The sequence below is a fragment of the Engraulis encrasicolus genome, chromosome 19 (assembly GCF_034702125.1).
Source record: "Engraulis encrasicolus isolate BLACKSEA-1 chromosome 19, IST_EnEncr_1.0, whole genome shotgun sequence".
NCBI lineage: Eukaryota > Metazoa > Chordata > Actinopteri > Clupeiformes > Engraulidae > Engraulis > Engraulis encrasicolus.
The window spans coordinates 35,039,065-35,056,252 of NC_085875.1; the positions used below are offsets into that span (position 1 = coordinate 35,039,065).

The 17,188-nt window shown below is 45.4% G+C and overlaps 1 protein-coding gene across 2 annotated transcripts in view; it reads left to right on the top strand.

The window, feature by feature from the left end:
* Window positions 1–16,619, top strand: part of smc6 (structural maintenance of chromosomes 6) — a 41,485-nt gene extending 24,866 nt beyond the window's left edge. For both annotated transcript variants that reach the window (XM_063184224.1, XM_063184225.1), the window contains exons 18-27: window positions 2,620–2,755; window positions 3,708–3,788; window positions 5,629–5,799; window positions 6,400–6,537; window positions 8,448–8,593; window positions 9,278–9,403; window positions 10,058–10,163; window positions 11,861–12,013; window positions 14,909–15,006; window positions 16,099–16,619. In XM_063184224.1, the coding sequence (XP_063040294.1) occupies window positions 2,620–2,755; window positions 3,708–3,788; window positions 5,629–5,799; window positions 6,400–6,537; window positions 8,448–8,593; window positions 9,278–9,403; window positions 10,058–10,163; window positions 11,861–12,013; window positions 14,909–15,006; window positions 16,099–16,195 (1,252 nt within the window). In that variant the 3' untranslated portion in view covers window positions 16,196–16,619. The remainder of the gene's footprint in view (window positions 1–2,619; window positions 2,756–3,707; window positions 3,789–5,628; window positions 5,800–6,399; window positions 6,538–8,447; window positions 8,594–9,277; window positions 9,404–10,057; window positions 10,164–11,860; window positions 12,014–14,908; window positions 15,007–16,098) is intronic.
* The last annotated feature ends 569 nt before the right edge of the window (window positions 16,620–17,188 follow it).

Here is a 17,188-nt window from a genome sequence, read left to right on the forward strand (position 1 = left end):
CGGGCTGGAACAGGAGTGGACAAGCGGTGGATTCCCAAGCCCAGCTGATGAGCAAGTCTTGTGTCAATGATGTTTGCTTCTGCGCCAGAGTCCACCAGGGCTGCCAGAGTGCGGGTGTTTCCGGACAGGTGAAGACAGACTTGGATAAGGGATTTACGGCTGATGGAGGGCGGAATATTCATTGAGCTCATCCGGATTCCTCCTACATCTGGTGAGCTCCGGCTTTTGCTGGACAGGTTGCGACTCTATGATTTTCACCCACGCAGTACAGGCACAAGTTGGAGGTGGTGATGCGCCGCTGGCGTTCCGCAGGGTTAGGGAGGCGCGGCCGATCTCCATCGGTTTCAGGACTGGTCTGGCTGGCTAGATGGTGTGGCAGTGGAGGACAGAAAAGCAGTTGGGCCGCTCCTTGTGCTGGTGGATGGATTCTGGCACCCCCTTTCACGACGGCGGGCCTGGATCCTGCGGTCGATGCGGACAGCCAGAGCAATGGCCTCATCAAGAGTGACGGGTTGATCATGGGATACCAGCTCGTCCTTTATGTAGTCTGCCAGGCTGTGGAGGAAGGCATCCACCAACGCTTCCATGTTCCAGGAGCTCCGACTTGCCACGGTTCGGAAAGTCGATGGAGTAGTCCGCAACAGTCCTTCTGCCTTGGCGAATACTCATCAGGGTCCGGGATGCCTCGGCAGTTGTGGATTTCCAAATCGAAACCTTGAGCATCTCCTCTGCAAATTGGTTGAAGGTCGCACAGGCTGGGGTCTGTCGCTCGAACTCCGCCGTTCCCCAGAGTCGAGCCCGGCCAGTCAGATGGGTGATCACGTAACCGACCCTCGCCCCTTCAGTGGCAAAGGTTCTGGGTTGCAGGGTAAAACTGGACACGGCAGCTCGTCAGGAATGCCCGTACCTGGGTTGGGTCAACGTTTGAACCGTTCTGGATTGCCGATCTTGGGCTCTAGGGTTCCGGCAGCAACGGCGGCAGCGGCCTGGGTAGATGACTCGGGAGCTGGGCCGGCGGGCAGGCTGGTTGGGGCTGGACCGGGGAGCAGGCTGGCTGGAGCTGGGGCGGTGAGCAAGCTGGCTGGAGTTGGGCCGGAGAGCAGGCTGGCTGTGGCCGGGCCGGTGGGAGCAGATGGAGGAGAAAGATTGGTGAGCAGTTGAATGATCATCGCAAGTTGTTGTTGCTGATGCTGAAGCTGTTGCTGTTGCTGCTGGAATTGCTGGTGCTGTTGGTGGCCGACTTGAAGTAGGGAGGATATGTCACCGGTGTTGCGGTTTACCTCTCTCTCTGTGTTCTCCAAGCGTTGCATGGCGGTAGGTGTTTCTGGCTCGTCTGTGTCCATGTTGGGTTGGCCGTGCGCTGGGTCCATGCTGGTCAGACCGTTCTGTCACGGACCAGACAGAGGAGGACCACAGTTGCGTCACGTTAGATGGTATTTATTTACTTTTGGGGAAAAGGGAAGTGGAAGAGTCCAGGAGCCTGTGTGTGTGTGCCCCCCAGTTGCAGAGAAGCGTCGCAGAAGCCGGTGGTGGATGGTCCGGAAGTCCTGGGGGGGGAACACACACACAACAGGGCAATTAACAGGGGGCAGAGGCACAGTTCAGGGCAATAGCAAAATCGTTGTCGTATGGCAGAAGGCAGGTCAAATTTACCGGGCTAGAGGAAGGAGCAGGTGTCGAGGACGGAAGGCAGGTCGGCTTTCAGGGACTGGAGATCAGGCAGGGTTTCAGAGCGGGTCCGGGTTCGTCAACAGGAGTCAGAGTTGAATTGCCAGGGAACAGGAATCTGGAGTGTGTTCGAAGACGGTCTGACGGAGAGGAACTGAAAACCAGAGCTTTAAATACAGGGGTTAATTGCAGAGTGAATGTGGTGCAGCTGGCTGGCCAATGAGGAGGGAGAGTGAGAGCAGGTGTAGCAATGAGCAGATTAGAGTGAGGACAGGTGTCACAATTAAGCAGAGCAGAGTGAGCAGGAGGGATAATTGAAAGCAGTAAATGCTAGTTAACTGGGGTGGGGAGAGAGACCATGACATTTTCTCAGTTTCGCTCTGAGAGATATATTTTCAGTCACATACTATCCAAGCAAAACTGTGCAAAAGCTTTTTGCTTACAGCTACAGTATGTCACAGAAGTTAGTACACCCTTCACATTTTGACCACCACACCAATCAGTGTGTCAAAGTGAAATTTCTTTAATGTTGTCCTATGAAAAGATATACTTACAAATCTGAAAAAAATGTGAGGGGTGTACTGACTTCTGTGACATACTGTAAAGTCTTTGGACTGACGCTGCACATCATCCACCCTTCTCTTTTCCAGTCTTGTGGAGGCCGAGGTGGAGAACCACCGCGCCCAGCTGTCTATTTAAGTAGAAAACATACAACCACACCATGCCATTTGAGACAAGTGTCCTATGAAGAGGATAGCTCAAAGTTACCTAAAATGCAGTCATGCAGTGATATAGATTTTATGTTTATTTTGTTTGCGCTCTTTCTGATGTCGGCATTGGAAGGGCGGTTGCTAGGAAGACTTACTGCACAAAATAGCACCGGTAAGACATGAAAACTACTTTCACCCCTGTCGCTAACGCAGCACTTCATCCCCCCCTTCTCCTTTCCAGGCTTGTGGAGGCGGAGGTGGAGAACCACCGCGCCCAGCTGTCCCGCTTCCAGCTCCACCTCAGCTCTGTCAAGCAGGACATCCAGGCCATGGAGGACAAGATGAACAGTGTCATCATCACATGCAAGAAGAACCAGGTGCAGGAAGCCATGTTGTATACTCGTCAAAACCACAAACGGTGAAAAGGGGGCTACAGTAGTGAGTGCCTTTTGACACTCAAACACTTTTTTTCACACAGAGAGAGGTTCGCCAGAGCAACTCAGATGTGCTTTTTATACAGATGCACAACAATGCTTTAACGTGACGGAGATGTTACCATGTAGCGTTAGCCGCGTTAGTCTTTCACCATTATAAATACAATTAATCTGAGCGCGCTAAGCCCCCCCACATTTGGGCTTGCATGCCCATAAGGACCCCGGTTCGAGTCCTGCCAGGGTCATTTCCCAGCCCTACCAAATATCTCTCTCCAGCTCATTTCCTGTCTCCTCTCACACTGCCCTGTCATGATAAAGGCCCCAAAACATACTTAAAAAAAAGAATCTTTAAATAAAATTAAAGATCTGACTTGCTCAGACGAAGCTTCTTTCTCTTCTCGAATTGAAGTCCTCTGCTGTGACACATCAAATCGTGAAGGATAGGAGGGTGGAGGATATACTGCTTTTTCTACATGGCCCACTTTTGTAAGCTTGAAACTGCACACCTTTGAAAGAGTTACGGTAACGGTAGTGGTGTGCCTTTGCCATTCACACACTCGGAAGCACATGGCAGTTAAACCACATGTGCAGCCCTCAGCTGTGGTCAGAAACCTCAAGCACCGGGCTCTTATCAGAGTTTTACAAGCACATGCCTTTCTTAAAGTCATAGTTAGTCTTGAGGTTATATTAATCAGCAGAGAAATGCAAACTGTCTCACATTTAAATTATATATTTGAATGACTTATTTTTCTTTGTTTATGGAAATATGTGGAAATGTGGTAAATTGAGTCTGAGACAGAATACGTAGGTTTAATGGGAGTTGCCAAACTTGTCCCCCCCTTGACATTGTATACATGACCCATTCAGAAAAGTGAGAAGTTTCCTTTTGTTCCAGGCGAGTATAAATCAAGTGAAGACCTCCATTTCTGAACTGGAAAACGTAGAGGAGTCCCAGGTGGAGGATATCAGCACATTGGTAAGATATTACACCCTTCCAGAAGTTACAATACAATACAATACAACCTGTATTTATATAGTGCAATATCACAACTAAAGTTGTCACAAAGCGCCTTCAAAATGCACATATACACATATACACTTTCCCACATTCTCACACCAGCTCTGGAGGCTGCCGCACGGTGTCAATTGTCCGGGGTTCATGTGAGAAGGTGCAGACACACACACACACACACACACACACACACACACACACACACACACACACACACACACACACACACACACACACACACACACACACACACACACACACACACACACACACACACACACACACACACACACACACACACACTTTCCCACATTCACACACCATGAGTCAGTCAGAATCACTACTACACAATGCCCTTGAGTTCATATTGTTTTTTGCCCTTTAGCGAAGTTCCCAAAATATATGGATGTGAATATGCTTGTAATAATAATAATAATAATAATACATTTCATTTTCAGTTTGTTACATGGCGCCATTCAGAACACCCAAGGTCACCTTAGAGAAAAAAGCAACAAAAAAATAAGTACGATCTTGGAGGGCAAATTCTAGTCCTGATTTTCTTCTACCTACACATCCCTTGTGATATTGGTAGCTTCTTCCTAATGCCCTGTCCAACCCATCAAATGAAATGCATTTTAGACACCCATTGCATATCCTTGTTGATATCATGGGCCGGACACTTGTCAGTGTTGTATGATATTGAGGTCAGTATCCTTTTGAAGAATATCCATTGAAGTACCATTGTTGAAGTCATCCCTCATAGTTGAATGGCTAACATTGAACTGTTACCCCTCTTGTTTGTACGGGTATCTGGTCTGGCCCATGGACTTATGGCAAGGGTGGGGAACCTTTTTCATTCGAGTGGCCACTTCAAATTCATCCAAGGGCCGAAAAAGTCCTCTGTGGGCCATACTATGAACACAAACCAGGATTTTCCCCTGCACTTTAATCCTATATTGAAGGCAGCCACATTTAAAACAGACCCCACCTTCTCTAGGTCCCCTGAATATAACTTAATTGTATTGCAAATGTATTTTCTAAGATTCCATTACATAATATGTCATATTTCATGTGAAGCTGCATTACATTAAAATTACATCGGGGGCCAGATAAAGCAGCCTCAATGGACGCAAACGGCCCTCGAGACATAGGTTCCCCTAGCCTGGTTCACACCAGACGGTGTGTGTGTAGCTTTGGCGCCCCCTGGCGGAGCAGAGCGACACACACTACCGTCTGGTATTCAGCCATAGAGCACGCTCCGTCTCCAACCAGAAAATAGGCTGAGAATTTATTGCTTCTGCACGGCCTCCTCACCAACAAATTCCTTCAAAAACCTCCCTGTTCATCTTTAAAGAGTCAATATAGTCTCTAATCTGTCTCGTGACTCCTCAATGTGAGTTACCGTTTATATTTAAGAAATAAATGCTCCGTCTATTTTCTGGTTGGAGACGGAGCGTGCTCTATGGCTGAATACCAGACGGTAGTGTGTGAAGCTCTGCTCCGCCAGGGGGCGCCAAAGCTACACATACACCGTCTAGTGTGAACCAGGCTAAGGTTCCCCACCCCTGGTTTAGAAAACAGGCTTGAGAGTGCAGTCTTTTCTACGTCACCTGATGGCCTGTATTTGGAGCACACCCAAAGACAGCAACTATACATTTCTTGAGTACTAGGCCTACTGCTACTGCTACTAGACCAGACCTCACTCACTTTTTTTTTTACAAACATTGAACAGTTACCCCACTTGTTTTTATCGGTATCTAGTCTGGCCCATGGACTTACTGTATGGTGTTCTGCAATGTTTCAGGAGGAGGACGCTCAGGAAATCCAGCAGAAAATTGAGCTGGAAAAGAAGAATGTGGAGAAGACCAAGACGGAGCTGGACAAGCAGGAAGAGGCTCTCAAGGACGTCAACGGCAAATTCCAAAATGTCAAGAATAAAATGGAAGAGCTCACTGATGACACCGACCAGCTGAAGGTGAGAAGGAAAAAGTATTTTTCATACCGACAAAGTACTAAAGCCTTGACTGACCATTGTTGAAGGTCTCTCCAGCTTGCATTACAGATTATCGCTGTGTGAATTGTTCATCGGCAAGAGTGTTCTCAAAGGCTTCCTATTCAAAGTTTCATGTCAGAACCAGCTGCAAGTCACGTGGCAGTCTAGCCTGATTTCAAGTATTGGCAGAGGACGCGCTCAACTTCTTGGAAAACCGAAAAGCTTTTGGGTGCGAGATAAAAAGCGTCAACTTAAGGAAGAAGAAATCCGCACTCACAAACCGCGTCTCATTATTTATTTATATTACCACCATGTCCAAAAAGCAAACGCGTTTCGGCTAACAAGCCTTCATCAGTGCATGGTACCATGCCCTGATGAAGGCTTGTTAGTCTAGCCTGATTATCATCAACTTTCAAATCTCTTCATGACTTGGTCTGACCAAGTGCATAACAATGAACGCTTCCCAAACGGCATGGTTGCCACGCCTCAGGAATATCATGTGTTGAACGTAATGTTCGATTGTCGTGGAATAAGATTTGGGGGGAAAAGCATCATCCAGAACCTTCCTTGTGTGCTGTTTAGGAAGAGCAAGTGAAGGGGGAGGCGGAGTGCAGTAAGCTGGAGCAGACTCTCAAGATCCTGGAGAAGAAAGCCAAGGCCCACGAAGAAAACATCCAGACCATACGCTCTGAGCTCACCGCCAAAGAAGAGGACATTCAGGTACGGCTTGAAAGCTAAAAGGTATAGATGTAGTTTTGTCTCCTCGGCTATTAAGGCCCTGAATAGTACATGACCCCATCCTCCATCTAGGCCTATTTATTTATTTATTACTTTATACTATTTAGCATTTGTTTTGTCTGTTTGTTAATGTTTGTTTTGTTAGTCTCCTGTCTTGTTTTCTGTGTCACTGTCGTTGCAAGCCTCTACTTTTTAACTGCGAACAAATCTACCTTCGGGTATCAATAAAGTTAAAGTTAGTTTAAGGTATTAAAGCTTTTTTAGTGCTCGGTAGGAGGAGTCACAGACTTTACAGCAGGGGTGTCAAACATACGGCCCGCGGGCCGCATCCGGCCCGCCAGAAAGTTTGATCCGGCCCGGATGTTAAAAAAAAAAAAAATCTCTTTTTTTTTTTTTTTTAACAGAGAAATAACCGAAATGCGCAATTACGGGGGCAGAATCGAGACCTGCATGACATTAATCCAATGGTCCTCTCTCTCTCTTACGCTGTATTTGTAGTAAAGTGCACATCAGACTTATGTATAAATGGTGAATTTGTACTGTGACAGGCATTTGATAAAGCTCATACATAGACCTCATATGTAGATGTCAAATGTTAATACTTCTTATTCGTACTGCATTGGTATTGCTTCATGGTTCGTATTGAGCTCAAACGGGAAACGAGACATTAAAATGCGTTAAAATGCAGGAAATTACATCTAAGAAATACAACATTTTCTGGGGGAAGACCACTAGAACCCCCGCCAAAATGAACTGTCCCCTATTTTATTAATTGACAGTTGCCAATGAATGAATGAATGAAATCAATGAAATTTTGCACAGGATTATCAGTATTGCATTGTTTTCTACATATTCGACACACATTTGAAACATGCTGAAAAGATAATGCGATAGTATTGAAAACTAACCCTCTGCTTTATGTTTTTTTTTTGCGATAATGTTACTAATGCGGCCCGCTTGGGTTGTATGCAGCCCCCGGACCAAAATGAGTTTGACACACCTGCTTTACAGTGACTTACGTATAGACTATTTTCTCTGTGGCATGGCTGTTTTATGGTTGGTATATACCAGTGCCTGTTATGAAGGGGGCCGTCATTCCTTAAAAGGCTACAAAGCCGGTGTAAGGTGTACTATTCAAGGGGCACAGTGTAGACTGACACCTTGGTTGTTGTGCTTTGAAATTGGAGAATTTGGAATGACGATTTTGTAGTTTGAGATCCCTCGATGAAAAGGGATATGCAGTGCTTAATTTGTCAAGTGGGAGATCCCGGAGCACAGAGGATGGGTGGCTCTCCCAGGAGGGGGGATCTGTGATGTCTTTCCCTGAAGTTCCATCCAAGGTTCCGGAGCTCTCATCTGAGGTTCCGGAGCTAGCTCCCCCTTGCTCCTCCTCAAATTAGGCACTGGGATATGCAAATAAAATGTATTATCACCAGTGTGGGGAGTAAGGTATTACAAAAGTAATTAATTACTGTAATGGATTACCTTTTGCTGTAACACAGTAATGTAAGGCATTGCAGGGCAAAAATCATCTGTAATATTTACTTAGTTACAATGCTAAGTAACTTAAGTTACAATGCATTGTACTGTAACCTGGATTTTAATGGTGTTCACTGTGGTGGGTCAGAAAGAAGCTATTCCTGAACCTGATAATTTTTAGTCTGCATGCTGCCAAAACACCTCCTGAACGGGAGGTGAAAAGGTCATGACTCATGAGCTTGATTTACGCGACAGATCCATGTTAGGGCCTACACGTTATTTTGGCAAAGGTAACTAAAGTAATTAAAAAATAGTGTAATGCTTTGCATTTCAAATATAGTAATATTGTAACGCAAGGGATTGTTTTCACTATTATCACTTTCACTATTACTACTACTATTCTTCTGATTTAGGAGTGCATAGAGAAGGCCAAACTGATCTGCCCTGAGCGGCTCAGCGTGGACCGCAGCACGAAGAGTCTGGACACGGAGATCACGCGCCTGCGACAGAAAATCACTGCACAAGAGCAGAGCCACGGCGACAAGGATAAAGTCATCAGGTAGGCAGCAGCCAGACAGACGAAAATCAAAGTCTGCACACCAGGCACTCGTTTCTTTTCACTTAATATGACGTTTCGGGCCGAACGTCATATTAAATGAAAAGAAACGGGAGCCTGGTGTACGGACTTAATTTATTATTTTCATGTGACTTTGCTAGTCCTGTATCCAAAATGTTTTTGAGACGGATGTGCGTGTTTTTTTCTTTACTGAGCAGCCAGACAGACACCATCGCTTTATATCAGCTGAGCTGACTTTTCGTGTGTACGTACATGACAGCAGGGCTGCTGACAGCTTTTGCAGGGCCCAGGACAAAGTTATCTGAAAGGGCCCTCCATACAATACATACAATTTCAGTTTGGCCGGTAGAAAACGCCAACTTACTAGCTACTTTGACCCATTAGTTAGTATGTATTTGGCTAGTAAGACTGACATCTACTTGTCATTTTGGCTGGTGATGAAAAAAGTTAATTTAGAGCCCTGCATACAATGTAACGAAAACACCATTTTAGATCCCCTGTCTCCCTGGGCCCGGGACAACTGACCCCGTTGTCCCCCCCTGTCGGCTTCCCCTGCATGGCAGCCAGTCCCATTGATTTCCTCCCAGTTTGGATTGCTGCGTGTCTAAACTTGGCATTAACGATTTTCCCTCTCGCTTTCTGTTTTTTTATGTTTGTCCTTTTCAGAGAATATGCAGAGGCTCATGAAAACTACAAGAGTAAGTCCAGTCAGCTCAGGGATTTAAAGAAGTTCATCGATTGCCTGGACAACATCATGACTGACAGACAAGCACGTTATAAAACTCTTCGCAGGTACAGTATAGCGCTTCATACTGGCGCTCTGTGCATGTGTGTGTGTGTGTCTATACTTTTCTGCAGTCAAACAGATTTTTTTTGTTTTGGAATTCAATCATGAGTTTTTCTGTGTTGTTTTCATATGTGTACACAGATAGGGACGAGGTGGTGCTAAAGCAGTGTTTCCCAACCAGGGGTACGTGTACCACTGGGGGTACGCGAGCACACCTCAGGGGGTACGCGGAAAAATGTAATAATAACTAATATATCGACTGTAGTCACATTGGGATAGAGCAACAGAACATGAGTGAGGGCGAGGGGGTACATGTCATATGACAAAATGGCTTAGGGGGTACCCAGGACAAAAAAGGTTGGGAAACACTGTGCTAAAGCACCTGCCCCTTTGCCATACTGAACAAAAAATTACCTTTTTGAAAGTTCCCTTTATTTTTATTTTTTTTCCTGTCACAATGCACTGTGGTCCATGTTGACATGATCATCTACAAATGCTTGACGATCAAAAGCATGCGGCAACAATGCCCATAGCCTATAGCCTAGTAAGGCAGCTGGAAATTCCACATGTCCACTGCCTCCAACCGAGCACCTGCTCCTTAAAATGTCTGTGCACGCTAATGGTTGTTTTTGTTGTTGTTCTTGTTGTTGTTGTTTCAGGTCGCTGTCTGTGAGGTGTAAGCTTTATTTCAACAACTTCCTGATCAAGCTGCAATGCTGTGGCTCTATGAAATTCGACCACAACAATGAAACCCTCTCCATATCGGTACGCTGCTCTCTCCTCACCCAGTCAGCTCTACCGGCAGTGTCTGATGAAATCATCAGGAAAAAAATATCAGACAGTATTTTTTTTATTTACAGTTTCAGTTACACAGTTGAAATCATCAGAAAAAATATCAGTTTCAGTTACACAGTTCTGGACTCTGTGGACTTGTTTGTGTTTGGATTGAGGTGAAAAGGGTGCACACAAACACAAAAACAAACAAACACCCTCATCAGCCCCTCTCTCTCTCTCTCTCTCTCTCTCTCTCTCTCTCTCTCTCTCTCTCTCTCTCTCTCTCTCTCTCTCTCTCTCTCTCTTCCCCCCCCCCCTCTCTTCCTCAAACACACACACACACATTTTTGTAATTTCCTTTCGGAAACAGATCTGGGTTACACTTTATTTTAATGGTTCACTATTACAGTGGATGTACCTGATTAGGTACAGTGTAATAACCAGTGTAACAATGTTTAATACCATGTAATACCAGTGTAATACCATTTATCAACTCTGGTATTACATGGTATTAAAATATTGTTACACTGGTTATTACACTGTACCTAATGTGGTAGATCCACTGTAATAGTGAACCATTAAAATAAAGTGTTACCCAGATCTATTACAGTTTATTCATGGAGATCTGTCATAACAGCAATAAGGGCAGATCAATCACAGAATGTCCTGCGATGTAATATACGGTATTATACATCAGTATCAATCACTGTGTGCTACAATGATGGTTAGGTGGTCATGGGAACAAGTGTCCTGCTTGGTAAACCATTCTGGTCTTTTGATAGTCCACACCTCTACACACACAATGTGGTTGCTCACATTCATTCTTACACAGTCTGCCAAAGACGGCTCCCTCATCTGTGTGTGTCTGTGTGTGTGTGTGTGTGTGTGTGTGTGTGTGTGTGTGTGTGTGTGTGTGTGTGTGTGTGTGTGTGTGTGTGTGTGTGTGTGGTCTCTCGCTGTGTGTGCCTGCCTGTGCCTGCCTGCCTGTGCCTGCCTGCCTGCCTTTGTGTGTGTGTGTGTGTGTGTCTGTCTGTCTGTCTGTCTGTCTGTCTGTGTGTGTGTGTGTGTGTGTGTGAGTTTGGGCCTGCCTGTGTGTGTGTGTGTGTGTGTGTGTGTGTGTGTGTGTGTGTGTGTGTGTGTGTGTGTGTGTCTGTCTGTCTGTCTGTCTGTCTGTCTGTCTGTCTGTTTCTGTGTGCCTGGCTGTATGTCTGTTTCTGTGTGCCTGGCTGTATGTCTGTCTGTGTCTGCCTGCGTGTGTGTGTGTGTGTGTCTGTCTGTCTGTCTGCCTGTCTGCCTGTGTGTGTGTCTGTCTGTCTGTCTGTCTGTCTGTCTGTCTGTGCGTGTGTCTGTCTGTGCGTGTGTCTGTGTCTGTGTCTGTGTGTGTGCCTACCTGTGTGTGCGTCTGTCTCTCTGTCTGTCTGTCTGTCTGTGTGTGCGCCTACCTGTGTGTGTGTGTGTGTCTGTGTGTGCGCCTACCTGTGTGTGCTTCTGTCTGTGTGTGTGTGTGTGTGTGTGTGTGTGTCTGTGTGTGTGTGTGTGTGTGTGTGTGTGTGTGTGTGTGTGTGTGTGTGTGTGTGTGTGTGTGCGCCTACCTGTGTGTGCGTCTGTGTGTGTGTGTGGGTGTGTGTGTGTGTGTGTGTGTGTGTGTGTGTGCGCCCGCCTGCCTACCTGTGTGTGCGTCTGGGCAGGTGAAGCCGCCGGGTCAGGAGAGCGACAGTGTGAGTGACATGCGTTCCCTGTCGGGCGGCGAGCGCTCCTTCTCCACCGTCTGCTTCATCCTGTCCCTCTGGGAGATCACAGAGTCGCCCTTCCGCTGCCTGGACGAGTTCGACGTCTACATGGTGAGTCACCACGGGGGGGGGGCACACACACACACACACATCTGAACACCCATCTGAACACCCTCCTCCCCCCCCCCCAAAACACACCCTTAAGGGCTCTGCATACTTCACGTGCGCACTTTGGCGCGTTTGGCGCGAGAACCATTAATGACGTCATCACTTGCGCCAGACTATTCATACTTCAAAAGCGCCCTGCTCGCATTGTCGGAAGTGCCCTCTGCCGTTCATGAGAGAAACGGCAGTATCTTTCGCAACTCGCAAGCGTGAGTTCTATGGATGTATAAAATAGAAAGACAAACACGGCTGCTGTAGGGCTACTGAACGTCTGACTTGTGACTTACCACATTGAAACATATATTTTTTTGTTGTAGCCTACATTGCCAGATCATTCCAAGACCATGTGAGAGCATTGTTCTGGCGGCAGAATTTATAAATAGATCGCCGAACACAACGTGCTTCTGAAAAAAGTAAACAATTGTTTCACTGAACAACATTTAAGAGAGAAGATAAAATAACTCTCTAGGACATTTTATTATCCTCAAAATGATACAGGATCCATTCTGTAGTAGCCTACAGTAGCTGTAGCCTCTTCGCAACTCCTGCTTTGTCTGCCTACCTGCATGGTCGCTGGTGGCGCACGACAAGTTACAAAAAATGTGGGGTGCACGACGTCGCGCCACGGCAGCTCGCGCCACGGCGTGTGACGTCATTTTGGGTCACGTGACGGCGCGAGTGAGGTCGCGAGTGAAGTATGAAGGAGGGTAGCGCCAGTCACGACAAGTATGAATCCCCCTTTACACAGACACACACACTCACACGCCAACCCCAACCATACCCCACCACACACACACACACACACACACACACACACACACACACACACACACACACACACACACACACACCAACCCCAGTCATATCCCCATACTCCTTTCCCTCAGATATCCAGCCACCACCACCATCCAGCCCAGCCTCATGTTCATGGGGAGATGTCAGTCACTAGGCCAGGCACTGAGGATGGCTTGGTGGTGAAACATGTCTGTGTAATTGGCTCGTGGTGCAAGAAACTTTTTCTAGTTTAGAAAATAAGCCAGAACGTCTAGAACGTCTTTGCTTAAACGACATCACTGCCTTGAACACGCCTCTACCTAGGCTGTTGGAAATGCTCAAAGTTGAGTGGTTCCCGACAAAGTGGGTGGAGTTCCCCTGCCAGGGTAAAAGAGTGCAGTCTTTTCTACGTCACCTGGCCTGTATTTGGAGCACACCCAAAGACAGCAACTATACATTTCTTGAGTACTAGGCCTACTGCTACTGCTACTAGGCCAGACCTCACTCACTTTTTTTAAGTCAGGGGTTTGTCTGTCCACACTTATGTCATGCCTTATCTGGGAGACATATCTCACTTCCTGTGTGGTGGCAAACAGGTTTTTCTGGTACACGAGCAGAGTGCATTGTCCAAACTGAGCATGCTCAGAGCTCTCATGCCCTAGTGTCAAACATCCGAGTCTTGTTTCCTCGTGCTTTGCTTTCACCCCGCCTATGTGGAGACAACAATAAGTTTCCCTGCCATCATCCTAGGCACAACAATTTTTGAGGGACTTTCCCACACATTAAACAACCCGATTGCAAATGGGAAAAATAGCCTTTGAAATCACACTTTTGTGAGATATTGAATCAAACTTCTATCATCAATGACGTCTTGCAACATCATCACGAGGCCACAATCACAAGGAAAGGTGAGAGAGGAGATATTGAAGTGGATCCATTTGCATATTTACATACAGTCGATGAGGAGTAGAGTTTCCTCATATTACAACGGTATGTTTACAGGTCGGCCATCTTGGAACATTAGTAGTACTACTACTTTATTTATGAATCCGTTTGCAGGAGAACTACACGATACAAACTCTCTCTCATACCCACATTCTCACAAAACATTTCAGACACATTTAAAAAAAAAAAATAAAATAATAGGCAGTAGAACTTCCTGAACTCTTAATCAGTAGAGCGTAATGAGTGCACAAGGCAGGTAGACTTCTTTTCTTTTTTTATCATTTAAAAAAATATAAATATTTTCGGGGGGCTTTTTGGGCTTTATTATGACAGGAAAGTATGAGAGGAGAAAGGAAACAATTGTGATAGAGAGATGGGGTAGGGCTGGGAAATTACCCCGGCCAGACTCGAACCGGGTCCCCATGGGCATGCAAGGGTTTTTACTTCTTAACCGGATATTGACACCTCTGTAATCCAGAACAACATTACATTCATGGGAGCATAATGTGTCTACACAGTGAATTGGATCACTTCTCAATTCTCCATCCATTCTGTGGCTGTGTAACAACCATGAGTAACAGTTCATTTGAAAAATGTGTAACATGTATAATAATTTGTAAAACATTCAGTAACGCCCTGCATCGCATCTAGTGTGACATTTGTAACAAACCTGCCTGTTCAAAATTCAGAAATTCCATTTTGACACTGAGAAAATCTCATTTTTTTCTTGGTAGAAGTTTGCTCTTGTTGTGAGATGGTTGTGCCATTTGAATTACTTTCCACTGCCCGTGTCTGTGTGTCTGTCTCTCTCTCTCTGTGTGTGTGTGTGTGTGTGTGTGTGTGTGTGTGTGTGTGTGTGTGTGTGTGTGTGTGTGTGTGTGTGTGTGTGTGTGTGTGTGTCTGTGTGTCTGTCTGTGTCTGTCTTTGTGTCTTTGTCTGTGTCTGTGTGTGTGTTTCACATCTCAGAAGGCAGAGCCAAGTAGTAGTTTGTGTGTACTACTGTTGTTGCTACAGTTCAGGGATTTTTCTTTCCATACAGGGTGAGACTCTTTAAGTATTAACATCATAAACGTGACTTCTGATCTGATTTAATGTTGTTTCTTTATTTCCTTGCCAACGAAGGACATGCATAATCGACGCATTTCTCTGGACCTGCTTCTAGAGTTGTCGGAGAGGCAGCATCTTCGCCAGTTCATCTTCATCACGCCCCAGACCACGAGGTGAGCAGCGCTGCTGTCAGGGTCAGAGGTCAACACACACTCATGAAATCAAAGAGAACGGGGCGCACCTCGCATCACCCTGTTTTCTTCATTTTTGTGCACAGACGCGTTTTTGGTGTGTGCCTACCTTTGTTTGCCTTCCTCATTTTTTTATGCACAGAAATAAAGAAAACAGTTTGATGCAAGGTGCGCCCCTTTCTCTTTCATTTTAAGTGTTTTATTTGGGCCAGCACCCTCACAATTAATCAAGAAACCCTGAGTGATGCCTGCTACCTGCCACACACACTCATGCCATGGCCACTTATTTCATCACTATTCTTGCAGTTGGATGATGACCCTTGAGGGGGGGGATCCATTTCACAGATGGGTGCATTGGTTGCAGTGCTAAATTATTGAATGATTGGCCAATGAACTTCTGTCTTTTTAATTGTATCCCCCAAACTGATGCATTGCTAAGCGATAGTAGCCCAAGAAGTGCCCAGTTGACGTACTGCAAGAGTAAACGCATATCACTGGGGTGTGTATGGACGTGCTTTAGTCTACAGCACCTGCTTGAATGGCCCAATAGGAGCATAGGCAAATAAAGTATATACAATTATGAACTGGCAATTCCTCCCGAGTCAGATTCAGTCAGCTTCTAACCCCCTTCTGGTCAAATGTGGAATAAACCTGCTTCTCATCAACAGCAGTGCTGTTCCTTCCCAAATTATTCATTTCTATTCGATCTACCATTTCTGTTCGGTCCACTAATTTGGGCCTTAGTAAATTACCTGCTATTTCTTCTCTATTTCATTGCAATGATGGTTTTACCGTCTCATGTATTATACTTTATTTGCAGTCACTTGAGATGGCAAATAAGCTGTAAGCTCCAGCTGTACATTTTTTCATTAAAATACTACAAGGTAATACAGAGTTTTTGTGTGTGACATGTTCTTAAAAACACACTCTCAGAGAAGTTTCTAGTACTGCTGAGGATTTATAAAATGTGTGTTTTTTTTCTTAAATATAGGATACTTAACATAGCAGCATATAATTGAGTGAATATAAGTGTTTAGACTCTCATCTCTACTTGGTTCATGTCTCTCCTATCAGCAATCTCCCCAAGAGTGATCACATTAAAATCCATCAGCTGGAAGATCCAGAGAGAGGCGGCATCGAGGACGAGGAGGTCTCGCGCAGCAGGCGATAGAAGTGCAGCTTATTCACGTTAGAATTTTTATATCACAGAAACTTTTATATTTTTGTTATCGTTTGTAATTGTTGAATGGTTTTACGTACCTATTTTAAAGTAGAAACGTTTTTAATTCATAGAAGGACCAAGGTTGTCACTGTGTTCTGTGTGAGGGTGTGTGTTTGTGTGTGTTGGGAGAGTGAGTTCTCTGCTCTAAGACTGTAATTGTGTGAGTTAATGCTGTGTGCTATGCTATGCTGCTAGCCATTACGGTGCCTTTTGGAGGGTGGGGTTGACTAAACTGTTAATTGTTAGGGGGAAGACCATGAATTGGTTTTAAAGGGACTCCCTAAATTGACAAAAAATAATGCTGTTGCTTTTTTACTGTCTACTGTATTTATTTTTTCAGCCAAAGGAAATAAAAAATAATAAATAAAAATAATGGATGCTGGCAAATCACTGAAATATCCCAGTGGATATGCTGTTTTATTACTGATTTTTAAACCACAATGTAAGTAGTGCAATCATGACATTTGTTACATCGGAAAATAAACACATGCCACATATAAAAACATGGTTATAGGTCTGACACTGGTAAATTACTCACTTGCTTCAATTTGGTATTTCATTTTGTATGTATTAAGTACAAATATTTACAGAGCAAAATACACTGTAACCAGCAAGAGGTGGAGATTGTACAAACGGCCTGTATCTTTTATCTTCGTTTATCTTTTTTGTTGTTGTTTTTTTTGCTCAGGAAGATTGGTCTTTGTTTGTCTGTGGGATGCAGCATCCGAGGGGTAGTGGAGGTGCCCCTGGTACCGGAATGAGAGCGGAGAGGAGGGCAGGGCAGAGCTAGTAGGCTCTCCATGCACCACCAGTGGAACAGAAGGTCGTTGGCCTGGGGCGTATTCCAAAAAGGTGGTTTCATTGGGCGTGTTTGTGGTGTTGCACGCAGGAGCAGTCTGCGCCAGCGCGTATGCATGCACATTTCGCCATTACAATGCATTG